This window comes from Malus domestica, chromosome 14 (assembly GCF_042453785.1).
Source record: "Malus domestica chromosome 14, GDT2T_hap1".
NCBI lineage: Eukaryota > Viridiplantae > Streptophyta > Magnoliopsida > Rosales > Rosaceae > Malus > Malus domestica.
The window spans coordinates 9510044-9527958 of NC_091674.1; the positions used below are offsets into that span (position 1 = coordinate 9510044).

The 17915-nt window shown below is 38.4% G+C and overlaps 3 protein-coding genes and 1 pseudogene across 4 annotated transcripts; 3 read left to right on the forward strand and 1 right to left on the reverse strand.

Annotated features, from left to right (window-relative positions):
• The first annotated feature begins 1069 nt into the window (after positions 1-1069).
• Positions 1070-4725, forward strand: LOC103454542 (uncharacterized). Of its 2 annotated transcripts, none has more exons than XM_008394121.4 (3): positions 1070-1327; positions 1546-1687; positions 3469-4725. In XM_008394121.4, the coding sequence occupies exons 2-3, from the start codon at positions 1600-1602 to the stop codon at positions 4323-4325; spliced, it is 945 nt and encodes a 314-aa protein (XP_008392343.3). In that variant the 5' UTR covers positions 1070-1327; positions 1546-1599; the 3' UTR covers positions 4326-4725. The 2 variants fall into 2 exon arrangements, with proteins under 2 accessions (XP_008392343.3, XP_070667671.1); XM_070811570.1 differs by having other exon boundaries at positions 1110-1327; positions 1546-1691; positions 3473-4725.
• Positions 4726-6068: 1343 nt separating this feature from the next.
• On the forward strand, positions 6069-7331 carry LOC139187564 (U4/U6 small nuclear ribonucleoprotein PRP4-like protein; annotated as a pseudogene).
• Positions 7225-8277, forward strand: LOC103431048 (U4/U6 small nuclear ribonucleoprotein PRP4-like protein). Its single transcript, XM_070811704.1, has 4 exons — positions 7225-7557; positions 7742-7939; positions 8054-8134; positions 8269-8277. The coding sequence occupies exons 1-4, from the start codon at positions 7225-7227 to the stop codon at positions 8275-8277; spliced, it is 621 nt and encodes a 206-aa protein (XP_070667805.1).
• A 2227-nt stretch (positions 8278-10504) lies between these two features.
• Positions 10505-16670, reverse strand: LOC103431046 (uncharacterized). The gene is made up of 11 exons (XM_008369191.4): positions 16133-16670; positions 15544-15631; positions 14460-14551; positions 14228-14346; positions 13248-13363; positions 13048-13175; positions 12867-12953; positions 12092-12152; positions 11912-11952; positions 11694-11814; positions 10505-10867 (listed from the first exon to the last, which is right to left on the reverse strand). Exons 1-11 carry the CDS (start codon positions 16489-16491, stop codon positions 10808-10810), a joined length of 1272 nt encoding a protein of 423 aa, XP_008367413.3. The 5' UTR covers positions 16492-16670; the 3' UTR covers positions 10505-10807.
• Between the last annotated feature and the right edge of the window lie 1245 nt (positions 16671-17915).

Genomic DNA, 17915 nt, shown 5'->3' on the forward strand with positions numbered 1-17915 from the left:
GCTTACGAGGATTTGACGGAGGTTCTGACAGATTATCACCAATGTTTGATCACTTTTGGGTGTTGTATAATTAGTATTCATCCTGTTAGACTACACTTATGCTACTTATGCTCTAGTTGTGCAATCACACTTAATATCGCTCTTGCACCGTATCTTATCTAGTGCTCTAGTTGGTTTGTTTTTTTTTTCGTTTGTTTATTCGCATTTCTTATACTAATATTGCTTTCGCACTGTGCACATGGCTACGTCACCCTCACGTGACGGCTAGCATGCCTCAATCTAGGTCGGGATGTGTCAATTATTTTATGGATATTATTTCTCGAATTGATTAATTGAATGAATGGAATTATATTTATGCATGTGACTGATTCAATTAATTTATTTCTATGTATGACTAGTGGAAAGTTAGTTGTTTGGCTGATAGTGCCAGCACGCACACCATATTGTGTGAAAAACAATATTTTACTAACTTCATACCTAAAAATGCACATCTGACAACCCTTTCAAGCCCATCCAACTTGATAGAAGGATACGAAAAGGCCCATATAATGTTGTCCAATAGTACTGAATTAACCATTAAAGCAACACTCTATTCTCCACGTTTCGGAAGAACGGTGCTGACTTTTAGAGATATTCGAGATAATCAATATCATGTTGAAACCACTGAAGAGTATGATTCTGAATTTCTTTGTATCATTTCTTACGAATATGACCAGAAGCGTATTCATGAGAAGTTGGAACGTCTTCCGAATGGGTTGTACATAATAACCATTTGAGGAATTGAGACTTATCACGTGGCCAGCCTTATGCCCGAATTCCAAACCACTTTGTTGTTTTGGCATGATCGAATGAGAAATCTCCAGACGAGATATGATGTGCCGTATCCTCAAAGTATCACATGGGCATCACTTGAAATCTTATATGAGTCATCCGCTTTGCAAAACATGCATTTTTCTTTACCAAGGGAAGGATTTATCCCTTCCATTTAAGGAAAAAAATAAAAATAAAAATCTGAAGATAATATTCGTAACGGAAGAAGAGAGAAGAATCCAAAAAAGCTGGTAACGTGTTTGAGTATCGAAAACCAGGATGTACGCGTGGGGTTTCGAAACCTTCTTCGACCGCCACCGAGTCACCGACCCTCTTTTCCTTTCGTCATCTAAAGGGAAAACTCCCACCCTATATAAACATCCAATTTCGTAATTTCAGACAAAACCGAGGGCTGCAGAATATAAAAAACACCAAATCACAAAAACCAGGGCCTTTTTATAGGAAACTAAAAGCGTCGAAACGACACTTCTTAAACCTCCGGAGTTTCTTTCTTTTGGTAATTGGCAAAGAACTAAATATATATATACACACACACAGATATATTGTATGGGTGTGTATATATATATGTACCCTTTTTCTTGATTGTTCTGCTTATCATCGGATCTGCCTCGCCAAAAATTCACAGACCTCCATATCAAAAAGCCTCAGAATTTGTAATTTTTGCTTCATTTTTTCGTTTTTTTAATTGTTTTGTTTTTCTGATTGGACTCACAGAATCTGTGGTGGTATTCATTTCTGGGATTGTTGGGTTGCTGTGGTTTTTGAGTAATGAGTTGGAGAAGGAAACAAGGTGGCACTCATCCTCCACACAATCCATGGACTAAACTGCAGAACAGAAGGCCACAGCACCACCAAGGCATGTTTTCTAATTTCTAATTTTGTTTTTTAATTTTCTTGGAATTTTGAGCTGTTGCATGAGCGGTAGGCTTTAATTCTTGTGAAAGATTGTATCTTTGAGGTGGGTTTTTGGTTTAGGAAATCGGGTTCTCTTTTGATTTCCATATCATTGGCTCTGTCTGTGTTATTTATAATATTTGTGCTTTTTTGTTGAACCATTGATGAATGAGGTAATGATTTGCTGGTTTTGATGGGTAAAATCTTAATTGAGTAGGAAAGTAATTGAGATATAATCTGTAAGTGAGGTTTGTAACCAAGTTTGGGTTTAAAAAATGAGGTTTTAAATATTAAACAAGGAAATCTAATGTTTCTCTGTAAATTAAAAGTAAAGTGGGACCAAAGAGAAACTAATGTCTTTCCTCTGTTTCTCCCCAGATTTACTATCCAAACCAGTGTCCATATGTTTTCTCCTGAAATTACTCACAAGTCTTAATCAAATCATAATCAGGATGTCTTCTCAAATCTACCGAACGGCGTAAAGTTTACCAAAAAAAAATTTCTGCTGGATTACTTGTACTGTGAAAATTTTATTTTCCAATCTAAACATGAGGAGCAATTGTGATTTAGGTAATCCCCCTTCTCAAACGTTAGGCTAACCTTTTTTCACTCAGTTAAAGCATGTGTAAGTTTGTTAACAGTTTCAGAACAAAGACACTTCCTGCTGAGGCTCTTAACGTTTTTTTGTACTGCGTGTTTTTGTTATGAGGTTAGTTTTGTTTAGAGTAAGATGTTGTTCTGACAATGATGCAAGCTGTGGCTTTTTATGGCAGAAGTTTTATGCTGAAAATGTAGAGGTGTTCAAGTCAGGTTTAGTTGTTAATTTTCTAAGTAGATTTTGTCCCAAGGGCTAGGGTTTTTGGTGAGGTTTGTGTTTTGTTACTGGTTTTAGTTAGCATGTGTGCATGGGATAGTGCAGTTTCTATATTTGAACTGCGAAAGTTTTAAATTGGAGGTACTCCCAGCCTTAATGAGAGTAACGACACTAGGGTTTGGGAAGTGGTTTGTGCTGATTCGGTTAGTTTAGCCGTTAAGGTTAATGTGAGCGTGAAAGTTTTGAATTGGAGGTATTTCTGGGTTTAACGAGAATAACGACACTAGGGTTTGGAAAGTGGTTCTTGCTGATTCAGTCAAGGGTAATGTGAGCATGAAAGGTTTAAATTGGAGGTATTCGGTTTTAATGAGAATAATGACACTAGGGTGTGGAAGGCGGTTCTCACTGACTTGGTTAGTGTAGCCATTAAGGTTAAAGTGAGAGTAAAAGTTTTAAATTGGAGGTATTCCCGGCTTTAATGAGAATAATGACACTAGGGTGTGGAATGTGGTTCTCGCTAATTCAGTTAGTGTAGCCGTTAACACCTGAGAGTAAAGTTTTAAATTTGAGGTATTCCCGGCTTTAATGAGAATAACGACACTAGGGTTTGGAAAGTGGTTCTGCTGATTCGGTTAGCTTAGCTGTTAAAGTTAACGTGAGATGGATATATTGTAAATAGAAAAACGAAAAATTGTGAAACTGCTATCAAAATCGACACTTTTCAAGGTTGTTTCATATTTCCATCTCGGTGATCCAGCATTGTATCTTCTTCTAAATTGCATCATTGTTCCATCTCTGATGATTTATTGCATCTTTTTCCCCTTTCAGGAAGTTCTTGTTTGTCTAGATTTTTTAACTGTTATCCAAATGTAGTATATTTGTATGTTCATGATGATTGAATTGACAGTTCTCTTCTGTTTGCTTCGCAGATAGTTGGCAATTAGGTGTGCCTTACTGGGAAAAGCAATTCTGTTTGATTGTTGGCTCAGTTCCATGGCGGAAGGTCGTAGAAACAAACAAGTATATGTATCTCTATGAAAGCATCGTTCAATGGAATGATTCTGCAAATTTGGAGACATTCAACAATGAGAAATACCGCTTTTGGGCAGCAATTAACGGCGTGCCTTGTAACATATCATTGCCAGATCCTGACATTTATATTGATGACATAGATTGGAATTCAAGCATTGATCCTGAACTTATTTTGGACTTGGAAAGGGAGCCTGAACCCACCGATGATGAGAACCAAGATAATGGTGTCACTCTTGTTAATCCTCTCCTTTTAGATCAGTCATTTGCGTGCACTGGATGGGGCGATGCTGAAGAGGACTTCAAAACTAAAGAGCATCCTGCAAACTGGGGCTGTGGATGGGACGATGCTGAGGAGGACTTCAAAAATAAAGAAAATCCTGCAAACTGGGGTTGTGGATGGGGTGATGCTGAGGAAGACTTCAAAACGAAAGAAAATCCTGCAAACTGGGATTGTGGATGGAATGCGGATAATAAAGAAAATCCGTGGGGGCCTGATTCTGCCCAGACTCAGAGCAAAGCAGCTGGGGGAGGATGGGACGACAGTTGGAACGGAAGAGCTGGTGGAGCTTCATGGGGAAATTCAGATGGAAATGGCAGGAAGAAAGATGGTGGCAGTTGGTACAACTCAAAGCATAAGACCTCTGGATATCAAGGTGACTACCACCATAAACGCGGAGGGTGGAGGAACAAAGGGTGGGGCAACGGTGGGAGAAGGAACACCAGAGTTCATGTTGGTTGCGAGAACCTGGCGTGAGGGGGTAAAACTCAGAAGTGTAAACCAAATCTCGAGACTCGAATGGGTGGGGAAACCAGTTTTGCGTGTGTCTCGGGTAAGTGATGTGTATTGTAGTTTATGTTTTTCATCGTCTTTGGCTGTTTAGGGCAGAGTATATAACAGTGGGGTAGTATAAATGTGAAGTGAAATCGGCGAGGTCGTACCAATTTTATTAATTCAGTTCGTATGTGTAGCATTTGTGCAATGTATATATGGAATAAAAAGGTCACCTGAGATATTGTGGCAGGCCAGCCCAGCCCCTGAAAACTGGTTGGGAGAGTGCCTGTATATCTGAGGCGATATATGTTTGTTGATTGTCGCAGCAAGTGTAAAATGAAATCAGAATATCGAAGTGCAGAGGCAGTCTGTTTTTGGCTTATATTTTCTTGATTTCTTTTGTTGGTTAGTGTTCACTGTTCAGAGAGCGGGATAATGACTTATGTGGATCGGGTTCACTATCCTCGGGAGACCAATATTATCATGCCGTGTGGTCCACTATGGATTTCCAATCTAATAATATCATGCTACGTGTGTTTATACGTATCATATTAGTATTGAATGAGGGTGCCACAAGCTGTTAAAATAAAATTGGTACAGTCAAAAGTGTTTGGTTGGGAAAATTGATTGGTGGAGGCGGACGAGCCCTTTTGGTGGTGTCTGCGCCCTTGATCATCTCATGATTTTGCAGAAAAAAAAAATGGAAAATTAACACATGCACAAAAACAGAGAGCGACTTTTGTTTGGGAAAGTTGACTGATGGAGACGGAGAAGGCGTTTTTTTTTTCCCCAACTTCTTTTCCGTATTCGTTTTACTATTTTGCCCTCAATTCGTGCTGCTGTTGCGAAATGCCAAAATAGGACTAACACTCGTACTATCAGAACTCCCCAGCCAAAATTAGGGTAAATTGTAACAATGATCTCTTAATTTTAATCAAATTGAAGTAATGGTTCATCAACTAAAAATTCATTACCATTGGTCCCTCAACTTATAAAAATGTGTAACTATAGTCATTTTAATCAATTTCGTCAAAATTTTGTCAAAATAAGTTATGTTGGAATAACCATTTATATAATTAGACTTCCTCAACTCATCAAAGTGTGTAATTATGGTCATTTTCGTCAATTACGTCAAAATTTTTGTTAAACGAGTTATGTTAGAAGGACCATTGCTACAATTAGGTTAAAGTTAAGGGACCATTTCTCCAGTTGAATTAAAGTTGAGGGACCAATGATAATGGATTTTTAGTTGAGGAACCATAGTTGCATGTTTTGATGAGTTGAGGGACCAATGATAATGAATTTTTAGTTGAGAAACTATTACTCCAATTAAGTTAAAATTAAGGGACCATAACTACAATTTACTCGCCAAAATTATATTAGTAAGCAGAAATAATCAAGGGTAATTTTTTTTTAACAGACGATATTATCTACTTTAAGGAGAAAGAAGGGAAGATGTGGGCTTAATTTCACAAAAAATTAGCAATAATGTGATTAAATTTGCATCCGACGAGAATCGAACGTCTTTCACGTACGAGTGAATCTAGTTGTATTAAGTGGCAAATGAGAGACAAAAGAGAAGTTTACTAAATTAATGTAGATCCTGGCTTTATATACAGAGAAGAGATTATTATTTTTATTTTCATAGAAGAAAAAGGCAAACAATGGGAGTTCTCCTTGTCATATTGCACGCCAAATGTTCGTTTTATACGTCTCACTGGGAAAAAACGAGAAAGACAGGGAAAGTAATTCCTTGTGAGGTATTCAGATTACCATGGAGGAGGAGAAACCTCTATCAACTGTCATGGACGCATCTGTTGCAGCACCCCCACTTGCTCCACTCCGCGCTCCTGTACTCACACCGCCACCACAAAATGGGGAAGCGAGGACGAGCACAAGCGACTCGGATGATTCTGACTTGGAGGAGCCTCCACGACCCACCGGCGTCGTCTCGGGTGGGGAGTACGAGACATCGGAAGAGAGCAGGGTGGTGAGAGAGCAGCAGGAGAAAACAATGCAGGAGCTACTAATGAAGCGCCGTGCTTCTGCTCTTGCTGTTCCCACCAACGACATGGCCGTGAGGGCTTGGCTTCGGCGGCTCGGCGAACCCATTACTCCTCTTTGGGGAGAGAGAGATGGAAAGGCGAGACAGGTTGAGGATGATCATGGCGAGGCTTGATTCCCAAGGGGAGTTGGAGAGGTTGTTGAAAGTTCATGAGGAGGAGGAGGCTGCGGCTTCTTCTGCTGCATTGGAGGATGGTGATGATCAAATTGTTCAGTACGCTTTTTACACTGAAGGGTCCAAAGCTTTGTTGAATGCTAGGATTGACATTGCCAAGTACTCCATTAGGAGGGCAGCCTCGCGGCTCGAACGGGCTCGAAGGAAGAAGGATGACCCAGATGAGGATATGGATGCAGAGTTGGACTTTGTTTTGGAGCAGGCAAAAAGTTTGGAACTTGATTGCAGTGAGATTGGGGATGATAGGCCACTTTCAGGTTGTTCTTTCTCACACGATAGCCAACTGCTTGCCACTTGGTGTATGTATCTCCTCGCCTCTCTTTTATGGTGTCTAAATTGCAAATTTAATTGATTGCTAAGTTAAACAGTTCGTGGTTTATTTCCTGCTATTTGATTTTCGATGACTATAGCCATCTTGGGTTGAGAGATAAACATGTCAGTACCAGTGAAGAAAGTTTCATCCTTTTCATATCAAAATGCCATTGCTAACTCGGTTCTCGTAGGAGGGTGGCCATGATTTGTTTGTTTTATTAGGGTGATAGATTTTGCGAGACTACTATTGTATGTACAAGAGGTTGAATTGATTTTTCCTGTTGTTTTGCTTTTGTCAGTGCTATAAGTGGAGTTGCCAAGTTGTGGAGCATGCCTGATGCAAAGAAGGTTGCCACTTTAAAGGGACACACGGAGCGACTGGCTGATGTTCAGTTTTCTCCTGTGCATAACCTCTTGGCAACTGCCTCTGCTGACCGGACAGCAAGGTTGTGGAATACTGAAGGAACTCAGCTGGTGACATATAAGGGCCATTTAGACCATCTGGCACGAATTGCCTTTCATCCATCAGGAAAGTACTTGGGTACAACTAGCTTCGACCAGACATGGAGGTTATGGGATGTAGAAACTGGTGAAGAGTTGCGTCCTCAAGATGGTCACAGTGGGAGTGTCTGTGGGATAGACTTCCATCCTGATGGATCATTGGTGGGATCCTCTGGACTGGATGCACTTACTCGTGTTTAGAACCTCCGTAATGGTAGAAGTATTCTTGCCTTTGAAGGCCATGTCAAGAAAGTGAGACTCTAATTTTTCTCTAGTGTTATCTAAGGGCTATTAGTTATAGTTTTTTATTGTTCATGATTCATTCATGTATTTGGCTATCTTTCAGGTTCTTGCACTCAGTTTCTCAGCAAATGGCTATTATTTAGCCACTGGGGGTGAAGACAATACTTGCAGGATATGGGATTTACGAAAAAGGAAATCCATATACACCATTCCAGCACATTCCAATCTCATATCACAGGTCAAGTTTGAGCCTCAAGACGGATATTTCCTTGTAACTGCTTCATATGATTTGACAGCAAAGGTATACTTCTTTTGAGAACCTGGATTTCTGAATTGATACGAGATGTAGTTATTATTTGTTATTACTATTTTTTTGGTTTCATGTCTCGACTATGAAATATTTCATCTTTGCCAGATATGGTCAGCCCGGGATTTAAGCCTGTCAAAACGCTCTCTGGACATGAAGAAAAAGTTGCATCTTTGGATATTTCAGGAGGTAAGTTTCCTCGTCCAAGTTATGCAAATTTTTTTCATTATTATTTCTTGTTTCACCAACCTAAGATATGCATGGACTTTATTGATAAAAAGTATGGATGGATTTTTTGGGTGTATGACTGTATCATGGCATAGGTCTACTAATCCGTAATTAGAATGAGTGGATTTTTGTGTAATAAGAAATTGATAAGTGGAACGAAGTGTGGCAGGCAGAGCTGTGAATGTATCTCACCTTTTGATATGTGTTACCATGTACACCTTTCGATATGTACTGTATACATATGTTACATGTAGGCACTCTTACATTTTTCACCCCTCTCCAACTTTGTACTATACCAGATCATACTTATTCCTCCCTTATATAGTTGGTTCAGACTTTCATCTGTGTACAACTGCAATCGGACCTTGTCATCGTGTTTTGATATCACCAAGTTAGCTCAATTTTATGGATTAATTTAACTGTAGAGACCCCTGTCAAAATAAAGTGATAAGTTGTAGTTAATTATGTTGAGTCCATGAAGGTTTGTTGCGATCAGTTTGTACTTAAGTTTAGATTTTCAAACAGTAAAGTCTCACCCAAACATTTTTAAGTCAATATCAAAACCCCAAAATCTCAACAATTGTTAGTGCGTCCCTACCAGCTGCTCTTTAAAGCTGTTACCTTAGGAGGTATTGCATCATATTTTGCATTGTTTTTCTGGGGTCATAAGTGGGAATTCTAGTCGGAGCTTCACAATTAATCATATTTATTTAAAATAATTATTCAGAATGATTGGTTCTGAAACAATGTTTTTAATCGCATGATGCTGTAACTAATGAGGCAATGGTCATATCGAATAATAATAAATTAGAAGACACACACACGGACAAGTACAAGATTTACACAAAAACACTTTAAAAGCTCATTTGGAGAAATAACCCTCATCTATCCACTATTCATACTCTAATTGATTCTTAGTTGGGAAATTATTTTGGTGCCCTTCACCTGTTACAAAGTCAGCCCGGGTATTTTTACCACAAGTATTGAGCTTGAAGTGTTTTTCTCTAAAGTGTAATGCTTTCAAAGGTTTCTAAGGGGCCCTTAGAACAATCGTATCTTGAGCTAGTGGCACTGTTTGATCTACTAAGTCTGAAATTAGAAGGATATGAACATGTGCATTGCCTTGTAATCCTAGGTTATGAAAGCAAACAAACTTTTGTCTGTTGCAGCTCAAGACAACTCATTAACCTGCAAATGCTCCTCCACTTAACCCCTTACCCCTTTTTTCTTCCCGTTCTCTATTTTTATTTCCCTCTCCGTGACACTGTTTTTGGAAATACTTAAACTCTGTAGTTCCCTTTATATCGTTATGATATATGAATATCTCTGTGCCACTTAGCCATTCAAATTCTGTATCGTAGACCCTGTAACTGCACCTCCAGTTCTTTTCTTCTTTTTTTCTTCTTGCTTTTCTTTCCTTCTTGGGTTTTGTTTGGAATTAACTAGTTTCTAAAAGCTCTTCTTAACCTGCTTCTGCTTTTTAATAATTTCTTAAAATAAGAGTACCTTTTTAACCCACTCGGGTACTTTTCGGGTTGACTAGTTATCTAATTGTTGTGCTGGAAAGCTAGTTTCTGGATTAATTTCCCAACTTATGTTGTTGATAGCAGACGGGCATCAAATTGCTACTGTATCACATGACGGAACCATCAAACTGTGGTCCAGCAGTACCAATGAGAAAGATCAGGCAATGGATGTGGATTACAGTACAAGTTAGAAGGATCAGGCAATGGATGTGGATTCCAGTACAAATTGCAAAGGCCAGGCAATGGATGCGGATTAGGACCTGCTCAGTTCGAGATAGACTTTCGAAAGATGATAAAGATTTGGTGGGTTACTTGCGGATACATGGATTATAGTGAGACAGTTTTGTCCAAGCTAAAACTTCTGTACAATGCTTCTAGTACTGTATTCAGGCAGATATTGGTGTTCAACTTTATTTTTAACTGTGAAGGAACCCATTTGAAAGAGGGTTTTGTTCGAGTCAAAATCCTCCCTGCTCTTGTACATTGCTTTCGATTACTCGTTTGTTATGCAACGTTGAAGGCTTGTTTTCAGACATTTTACGAATTGTTCGGTATGCCTACTGTTTCCTTAATGTCTCCTTAATGTCTCCCTTTTACAGCTTACAGATTAATTCCTTCTGTTTTAGTTGAACTCATAAAACATTGGTGTGTCTAATGGTTTCCTGTGTTTTTAGCGAAATTTTTCTTAGCGCTAGGCTGGTTTTGGACATGGATGTAAAGCTTTCCTTTCGTTCAAACAGTCACTACAAGCTGCAGACGATAGTGCATGCGACCCGCATCACCAATAATCTTTTTACGATTGAACTTCAAGTAAGGTTTGATTTTCTCATCTTGAACTTCTAGTGCCAAAGTACAAATTTTGTATGTCTAAATTTAACATTTCTCGTCTTTGTTTAAGATACTATAAACAAATACAAGTTGGAATCAACCATCTTAAGGATGTCAAAACTTCAAACTAGTCATTTGTATTTTACTCACAAGATGTTCTCTCGAGCATCTGCCATCAACCCGCCTGCAGGAAATGATACAGTACAACATGCTTCCACCACCGGTAATCAAATGCGCGTGTTAATAAGATCAGCCCGAAGTTACTTTCATCTTTTCCACCTCATTTGTACCAGCCAGCAAGAAAATACCTCAGCAGGAAACAGAAGCAGCATGCCGTAGCCTGTTGCGTGAAGGCGTTCAACAAATGAGAAACATACAAATAACGCGGTTAAAACGCAAGCATGCACGTGAACCCAAAGAGAAGAAACAAAAAGGGTGATCAAGACCACCCAAGCCACAAAATACAACAAAAGCATGGAAAAACAACCGACTCAACAAAGCTCGTAAAGGACCTAAGACCAACTAGAAAGTAGCCATCTTTCACTAGGGTGAAATTCCTCTAAACTCTAGGAAACTGAAGCCCAGAGATAAAAACTGAGCTCTAACCCAAAGAACCTCCAAACAGGCACTGTCCGGATCGTCAAACACAGAGAATATCTTGAACAAGTTTCTGGAATGCATCCGAGCTACAGAACAGAGATCGTGAATAGCACAACAAGACTACAAAGAATGTGCATTATCTTGATACCAGGCTAACCGTCCATAAGGTTCCACCTGGAGCCAAAAGTCACTAAAACCCCATTTTTAAGAGATGAATGCATTTTGTTTAAAGCAATGTACCAAGACTTAAACCCCTTCCTGAGGCCACTGTGTGACTCTGTGGGCTTCTTAGTGCCTGATTCTCCAAATAAATCTGAGAAACATATTCACGGTATATTACAATATCTAGTTGGGTACGTTGTAAACTTATATGGGTAGTTCAGCTGGATCAACTTGTAAGGGGATGGACTGACACAACATAATCATGATTCATGCCAACAGAATCACTTTATTCTCAAAATGGGAAACGCTCATATGCACCGGAAGGATTAAAAGTAGTTCAGCGGGATCTTTCCTTTATTTTTCCTAAAAATGCAGTTATAGGCAAAAGTAACATGAATAATCACCTGGAAAACTAGAAGAGAGATGCAAAGTGACTTCTCTGTCATCCTGCCAAATCGTCTTAGAAAAAGGTTTACAACCGTCCCATCCTTTGTCCCAGTCAGCAGTCCAGTTTCAGGATCAAACCTGACGTAAAAAGACACGTGAGATATTTATAACAATCATTCCCATAAGATGCCTCCAGCAATTTCTGAACTGTCTGTTCGAATTTATACAAAGTTACCTAGGCAGACGATGCCGTGGACATGGAACAATTCCAGCAAGCTGAAAACACGAAACAGTATAAGATGCTTTACATGTCATGAATTTCAGATGTCACGTGTGTCTGTGACTCTGTGTGCGTGTGTGTGTGTGAGAGAGAGAGAGAGAGAGAGAGACAGACAGAGAGAGAGATGAGTCAAACCTGGGGCATTGACAAGAGAAAGTTCAATACTTGAGGTGCAAAGAAAATCAGGAGTGTTTCGCTGAGACAAAATTAGAAAGAAGAAAAGAGTTTACCATCAGCGACTGTATGAGTATGCTAGATAGTAGTCGACAAAAAGTACGTATGGGGAAAGAAACAGCCTCGTTGCATAAGGTGTATATATTGTTAACTTTGTACTACACTCTGTGGGGTCATCTCATGAGAATTATACTTTGACCCCTCATTCAATGCTAGTACTTAATACTTTTTCTGTTTAGCTAAAAGGTGGTCATGATAAGATCCACAATTTTTTTCTAACGAATTGCATCCAAGTAGTACAGCTTAAGGTTCAATTCTTAAACATCTTACTGTTTTTTTGGTCAAAAAACATCTTACTGTTTTTTTGGGTAAAAAAAACAGCTTACTGTTATGAGTAAACATCAGAGGAAAAACGACCTGTATGATATGAGATTTTAAAGGTTAAGCAAAAGCAGAAACAACCATATTTGCATAAAATTAAAAATAAAAATGACAGAATTATTAATTGAAACAAGACAGCCAAATTTTGACCTTCCAGCTATGCCACAGATTTGAAAGAGAAAACAAGGAATTTACCGTAGTTCCTTTTAGCTATGCAAGATTGTGAGTTCCAGTTAGAAAACTATCTAGTGATAAGGACTGCCCATAGTACGGCAAGCCACATTAAAATTATGCAAATTAAGGTCCACATATCATTTGTATTAATAGTGAAATTTAAAGATAATGGAGAACACACCTAAAATGGCCTAAAATCCCAGCTACAGCCATCGTCATCCCAGCAAAATATGTGTAAGTATCTCCAACGAAAGCTGAAGAAGGATACCTAAATTAAAGAGAAAGGAAATGTTAATGTCTGATGCAAGAAGAAAGCCATAAGCATAGGCAACTCAGTAAATAAATTCAACAAGCAGCTTCACCAGTTGTAAGAGAGCAATCCCAAAGAGGTGGCTAATAAGGGTTGGACAAGATATATAGAGAATGCATGTGCCATCTTATACTCAGAATCTGCAGATGCCCCGATTTGCATGATATTATGTATTAAAACCTGCAATCAGTCGCACGTGTCATTTTCAAAATAGAGTTCGACTTCAACTGTTTCATAAGTCCGTATACTTACAGCAGCTGCAATAACAACCGTCTGCCCAACTTCAAGACCATTCAAGCCAGCATGAATATTTATGGAGTTTGTGCAGAAAACCGCCAAAAGTCCCATGTACAGTTTATAAATCCATCCTTCACATTAAAAAGGAACATATTTATGAAAGGATAAGAATCCATTTGTTAATATACAAGCGTGGTAAACTTTTAGGATATTACTGCATATAAATAGATAATTTCAATTGCTACCTAGTGCATATGATCAATTTATCTATTGTTTTCTCAAATTTGGATTATACAAATTTCAAACACATAACAGAAAGATGCAGAAGTTTCCCTATGCCTCTGTTTGCGAGTTGCATCCTAGTGACTCGGTTTGATGCTAATTTATAGTCAATATTCATGCCATTGAATGATGATTATGATTGTTAAGATAAAAAACTACATCACTTCCATTACATTTTAGAAAATAATTATATACAGTCAGATTAGATAAATAGAAAAAATTTAAGTCTTTTATATAGTAAATCATTTCCAAGACAAGTTGGCTATATATGCAGAGACATAAAAACTACAAGATGAATTAAGGGCATGTGATGAGTATAACTTGGACCAATGACAGGAAATCTGTTCCTTGTCATCCATAAGTGCAAAAGCTAATAATCGGTCTGATTCCTTGGAATTCAGAATTGATAAGTACGTGGCTACCTTCTAGTGCACACTTTTACATGCTCAATATTTCCAGATATAACACAAAATAAAGGATATACCTTTTCTATTTTCACCAGCAAGATATACACTTTGAAAAAATTATATCCTTTACATTTTACAATACTTCGAGATCTTAATGGCATCTCACTACATTTACATGAGGGAAAATTAACAAAACTAAATCTAGCATCCTTTTTGGGGTGTATGTGTAACAGAGGGAGAGGGGGAGAGCGGGAGGTGTGACGAAAGTAACTGTATTAGAGTTAAATAACTATATTGCGAGAATACCTAGGTCCAAAACCTCAAGCCCAGTATATGGAACAAGAGGCTTTGGTATGATGATAGTTGTATGTCCAGCATAGGCCATCAGCAGAGGTAGAGCTGCAATGGATGGCAGAACTAATTTCCTGCTCTTCTCAATTACAAGAAAGCACACAGGAATAAAATATAGCATTAATCTGGAGAGCCGTAAAAAATGCATTAAGTGGTATAAAATCTAGAATGGTGATTGAATACTCACACCCTCCAAGGTACATCAAGAACATCATCTACAAATCCAAGCAATACCATAAAGCATATGGATGCTAATGCTGCATTGTATTCGACAAGCCACTGCATGATTCAGATATTTAACAATTTAGTCTTCCATCATTAGAACACAGTCACAATTTGCAAACACAAAGTTCAATAGAAGAAGCCTTTAAAGCTGATGTCAAAGAATAAAGACCTCTCTCTCCCAGTGTTCTCAAAAGCAGGCTTCCTAAAGGTGTATGGCTTTTTGGTGAATTGTATACTTTGTTGTGCCTTTGTGTGAAAGAGTTAGAGGCTTAAGCCTCACAAGCTTCTGGATTTCAAAGATTTTCCACTCCCACCCATTGCCTTACTATGTGGTTGCGGCAACAATCCAGAGGCTAGAGGAAGTTTCAGCACTTGTATGGTGTTCAGATGGGGTTGTCAGCTGTTCTGAGTCGTTTTGCTCCAGCTCTTCCTAAGGCCAAAGGCAATGGCCAAGGACCAAAACGAAATTTAAAACCCCATCTATTTAGGGTTCAATCAAAGCTAACTTTCCAATTTTTTCACATTAATATCTTTTTTCTTTCTCTTTTACTCTTCTTTCTGATAACAAAAATCGAATAATTAAGAAAAACACTTAACATTAATTATTCTGAGATGCTCTCTACCAGAAGTGCCTTATTTATAAATTCTTCCTAGGCCTCTAGTTGAGCCACCAGTGACATTCCCTCTAGGCCACTTTTACATCACCAACCACACCAAACTAATGACTATCTCTACAACACTAACTAAGCCTGCTTTGATTGCACCATAACACCACCATTTACCAAAGGAGGCCTATTCCAGCAAGCATATAGATTGACTATGGTCTTAGTATGCACTCATATCTCTCTCCCTGCCCATTGGGTTCCTAAGTAGCAATGGTTCCTTCACTCACACCCTTAATAATGCAAATAAATACATTAAACAAGTAGACAAAGATACAGAACAAAACCAACATAAAACGTCTCTTGTCACCAAGATCTATAAGTTTCATCTTAAGCTGAAATAAACTGTATGTTCCTGAGTTCAATGAAAGGTAGCACACTTACATTTGAATCTGCAGTGAAGTTAAAATACTGAAACAAGATTCCCAAGACCAAGAAGACAATTCCAACAACAATACCCAGTGACTCAGGCCTGAAAAACACAAATGGAACCATAATTATCAAAAGGAAAATACGTGCAGAGTATGAAGCATTAGATCAATATATATGACAATGTATTTGGAAAGTAAAAAAGGATCTTCTCCAATACACAATCCATATTTCCGGAACAAACCTTATGTCAATTAATCGCGAATCAAAAGGGCAAAACCAAATACAAAACTATGATGTCAATCACTGTGCACTCAATTGTCAAATATGTGGATTTTCATATTTAATAAAAGCCTTCATAACCAACAGTCTAAGCAATGAGCTCCAAAGATTCGAAAAAAACAAAACATTTGAGATGGATATTTAGAATGCAACATGCCGGATTCACTGCCCTGGCGAAATGCTTAAGGTAACAAACATATACCCAGTTCATGAATTCAACTAAAAACTAATTCTAGTACATACCCACCTCATAATTTCGATTACCCACATCATAATTTCAACAAATGAATAATATAGCAAAACAAATGGAAAAAATACTCACACTTTGACAGTACCCTGAGGGGTACCCTTCTTGTTAATATCGTAGCCAAAGAGGTTGCGCCGGAGAACGTATCTGGAAGCGATGGGGATCATCTTAACGGTGACGAAGAACCCGGCAAGGCTGAGACCCGCATTGATGAGAATCGATTTGCGAAGCTCTGGTTCGATCTTGTAGTGGTAGAAGAGGAGGTAAAAGTATGGGACTGAGAAGAAGAGCACGACCTTCAGAATTAGGCCCGACTTTGGTGGTGCAATCGGCGGCTCTGCTAATGTGGGTTCTTGGGGTTTGGGCCGTGAGGCGGTCTCGTTTGGTTTGGGTTGTGCCGACGAATCTGTTGAAGCTCGCTTTCGAGCTGCCATGGCTCTCTCTCTCTCTCTCTCTCTCTCTCCCCGACGATCTGAGTAGTTTCTTTGCAGTCTTCAATTGAAAGTCTGCGTTTAGACCCCCCGAATAATGACTCATGACTGTCCAGTTACGTTTTTTCACCCCGTCATTGCACCAGTAGCGCGCTGCCAACTCACCATTGTTACTAGACTCCTTCCATTCTCATCCACGTCATCATTTTCATGATGTTTTATTTTGGGTTAAACGTAATTTTACGCCACATGGTTTGGGATCCTTAACCAGGCACGAAACGGTACGAGAATAATGGGTTTCAAGTTAACATATTAACTAATCAAGTTTCAAAGGTAATTTCAACTTGTTAAGAAAAAATTTATTTTAGTAACTTTTAATTGCTAGAACTACGGTTTAGTGATATTCTTCTTCACTTGTAAATGAGACTAAGAGGTCTTAGGTTCGATTTTCGCCAAAGGAAAATTTGAACCATATTATTACTAGCCCATTGTGAAGCTTTAGCTCACTCTTCCACCTCATTAATGTAGATAACATCGTTTATTCAAAAAAAAAAAGACAATCAACAATGATCAACGATCAAGGGTGGTCAACTTTGGCCACTTATTAACGATCAAGGGTGGTCAACTTTGGCCACTTATTATGAATTTTTCTAAGGTAATTTGATTCTTCTTACAAAATACCAGAATACATTAAAATATTTACAATATTTAATTGATAAGTGTGAAAAATGTTAAAAAAAAAATGCGAACACTTGTGATTGCATTCTCTACACTTCGATGATGGTACGTCGTCGTTTGGATTTTTAACCCTCGTGAACATTGGTTTTAGTAGGTCAAAATAAATTAAAATTCATAATAATTAATGTACTATTTTAGGCCGATTTAACTAAACAATATAAAGAACAGAGAGAGAAAGGGTGCATCGTCAAGAAAGAGATATGTGATTATGAGGTGTGAGTTATCTCATCCCATTGTGCTTTTATTTATATAGGAAAGGTAAATTTCTTACCCCAATAGGATTACAACTCTTATTAGGGGTGGGTTGGAAAAACCAAAAACCGAAAAAAACCGACAACCGAACCGAATCGAGACCGAAAAAAACCGAACAAAAAAAAAAACCGAACCGAATCTGATGAACCGAACCGAACCGAAATTGGTTGGTTCGGTTTCGGTTTTTGAGGTATGAAAACCGGACCGGACTGAACCGAACCGAAATATGAAAATAAAAGATAAATACTCAAAACCTGCTGGAAGGAAGGTTCGAACCCCTTCCGTCCAGGTTGGGGACAGCTCATTCAAGCCAACTTGACTGTAGGGTTTGTATTGCTATGATTGTACCAGCATAATATTTATAGGTATTCTAATCTTTAATGTTTTATAAAATTTATAAAGCTTACAAACCCTAGCAGCCGTCACCCATTTACCTT

What these genes read in the sequence shown, in the direction of transcription:
- LOC103431046 (XM_008369191.4), bottom strand. Translation starts at nt 16,491, where the DNA reads ATGGCAGCTCGAAAGCGAGCTTCAACAGATTCGTCGGCACAACCCAAA. An exon ending in GGGATTTTAGGCCATTTTAG is followed by an intron (nt 12,153 to 12,866) that starts GTGTGTTCTCCA and finishes ATTTTGTCTCAG; the next exon opens with CGAAACACTCCTGATTTTCT. An exon ending in CCACGGCATCGTCTGCCTAG is followed by an intron (nt 11,815 to 11,911) that starts GTAACTTTGTAT and finishes TTTTTACGTCAG; the next exon opens with GTTTGATCCTGAAACTGGAC.
- LOC103431048 (XM_070811704.1), top strand. Translation starts at nt 7,225, where the DNA reads ATGCCTGATGCAAAGAAGGTTGCCACTTTAAAGGGACACACGGAGCGA. An exon ending in TCCATCCTGATGGATCATTG is followed by an intron (nt 7,558 to 7,741) that starts GTGGGATCCTCT and finishes GCTATCTTTCAG; the next exon opens with GTTCTTGCACTCAGTTTCTC. An exon ending in CATATGATTTGACAGCAAAG is followed by an intron (nt 7,940 to 8,053) that starts GTATACTTCTTT and finishes CATCTTTGCCAG; the next exon opens with ATATGGTCAGCCCGGGATTT.
- LOC103454542 (XM_008394121.4), top strand. Translation starts at nt 1,600, where the DNA reads ATGAGTTGGAGAAGGAAACAAGGTGGCACTCATCCTCCACACAATCCA. An exon ending in AAGGCCACAGCACCACCAAG is followed by an intron (nt 1,688 to 3,468) that starts GCATGTTTTCTA and finishes TTTGCTTCGCAG; the next exon opens with ATAGTTGGCAATTAGGTGTG.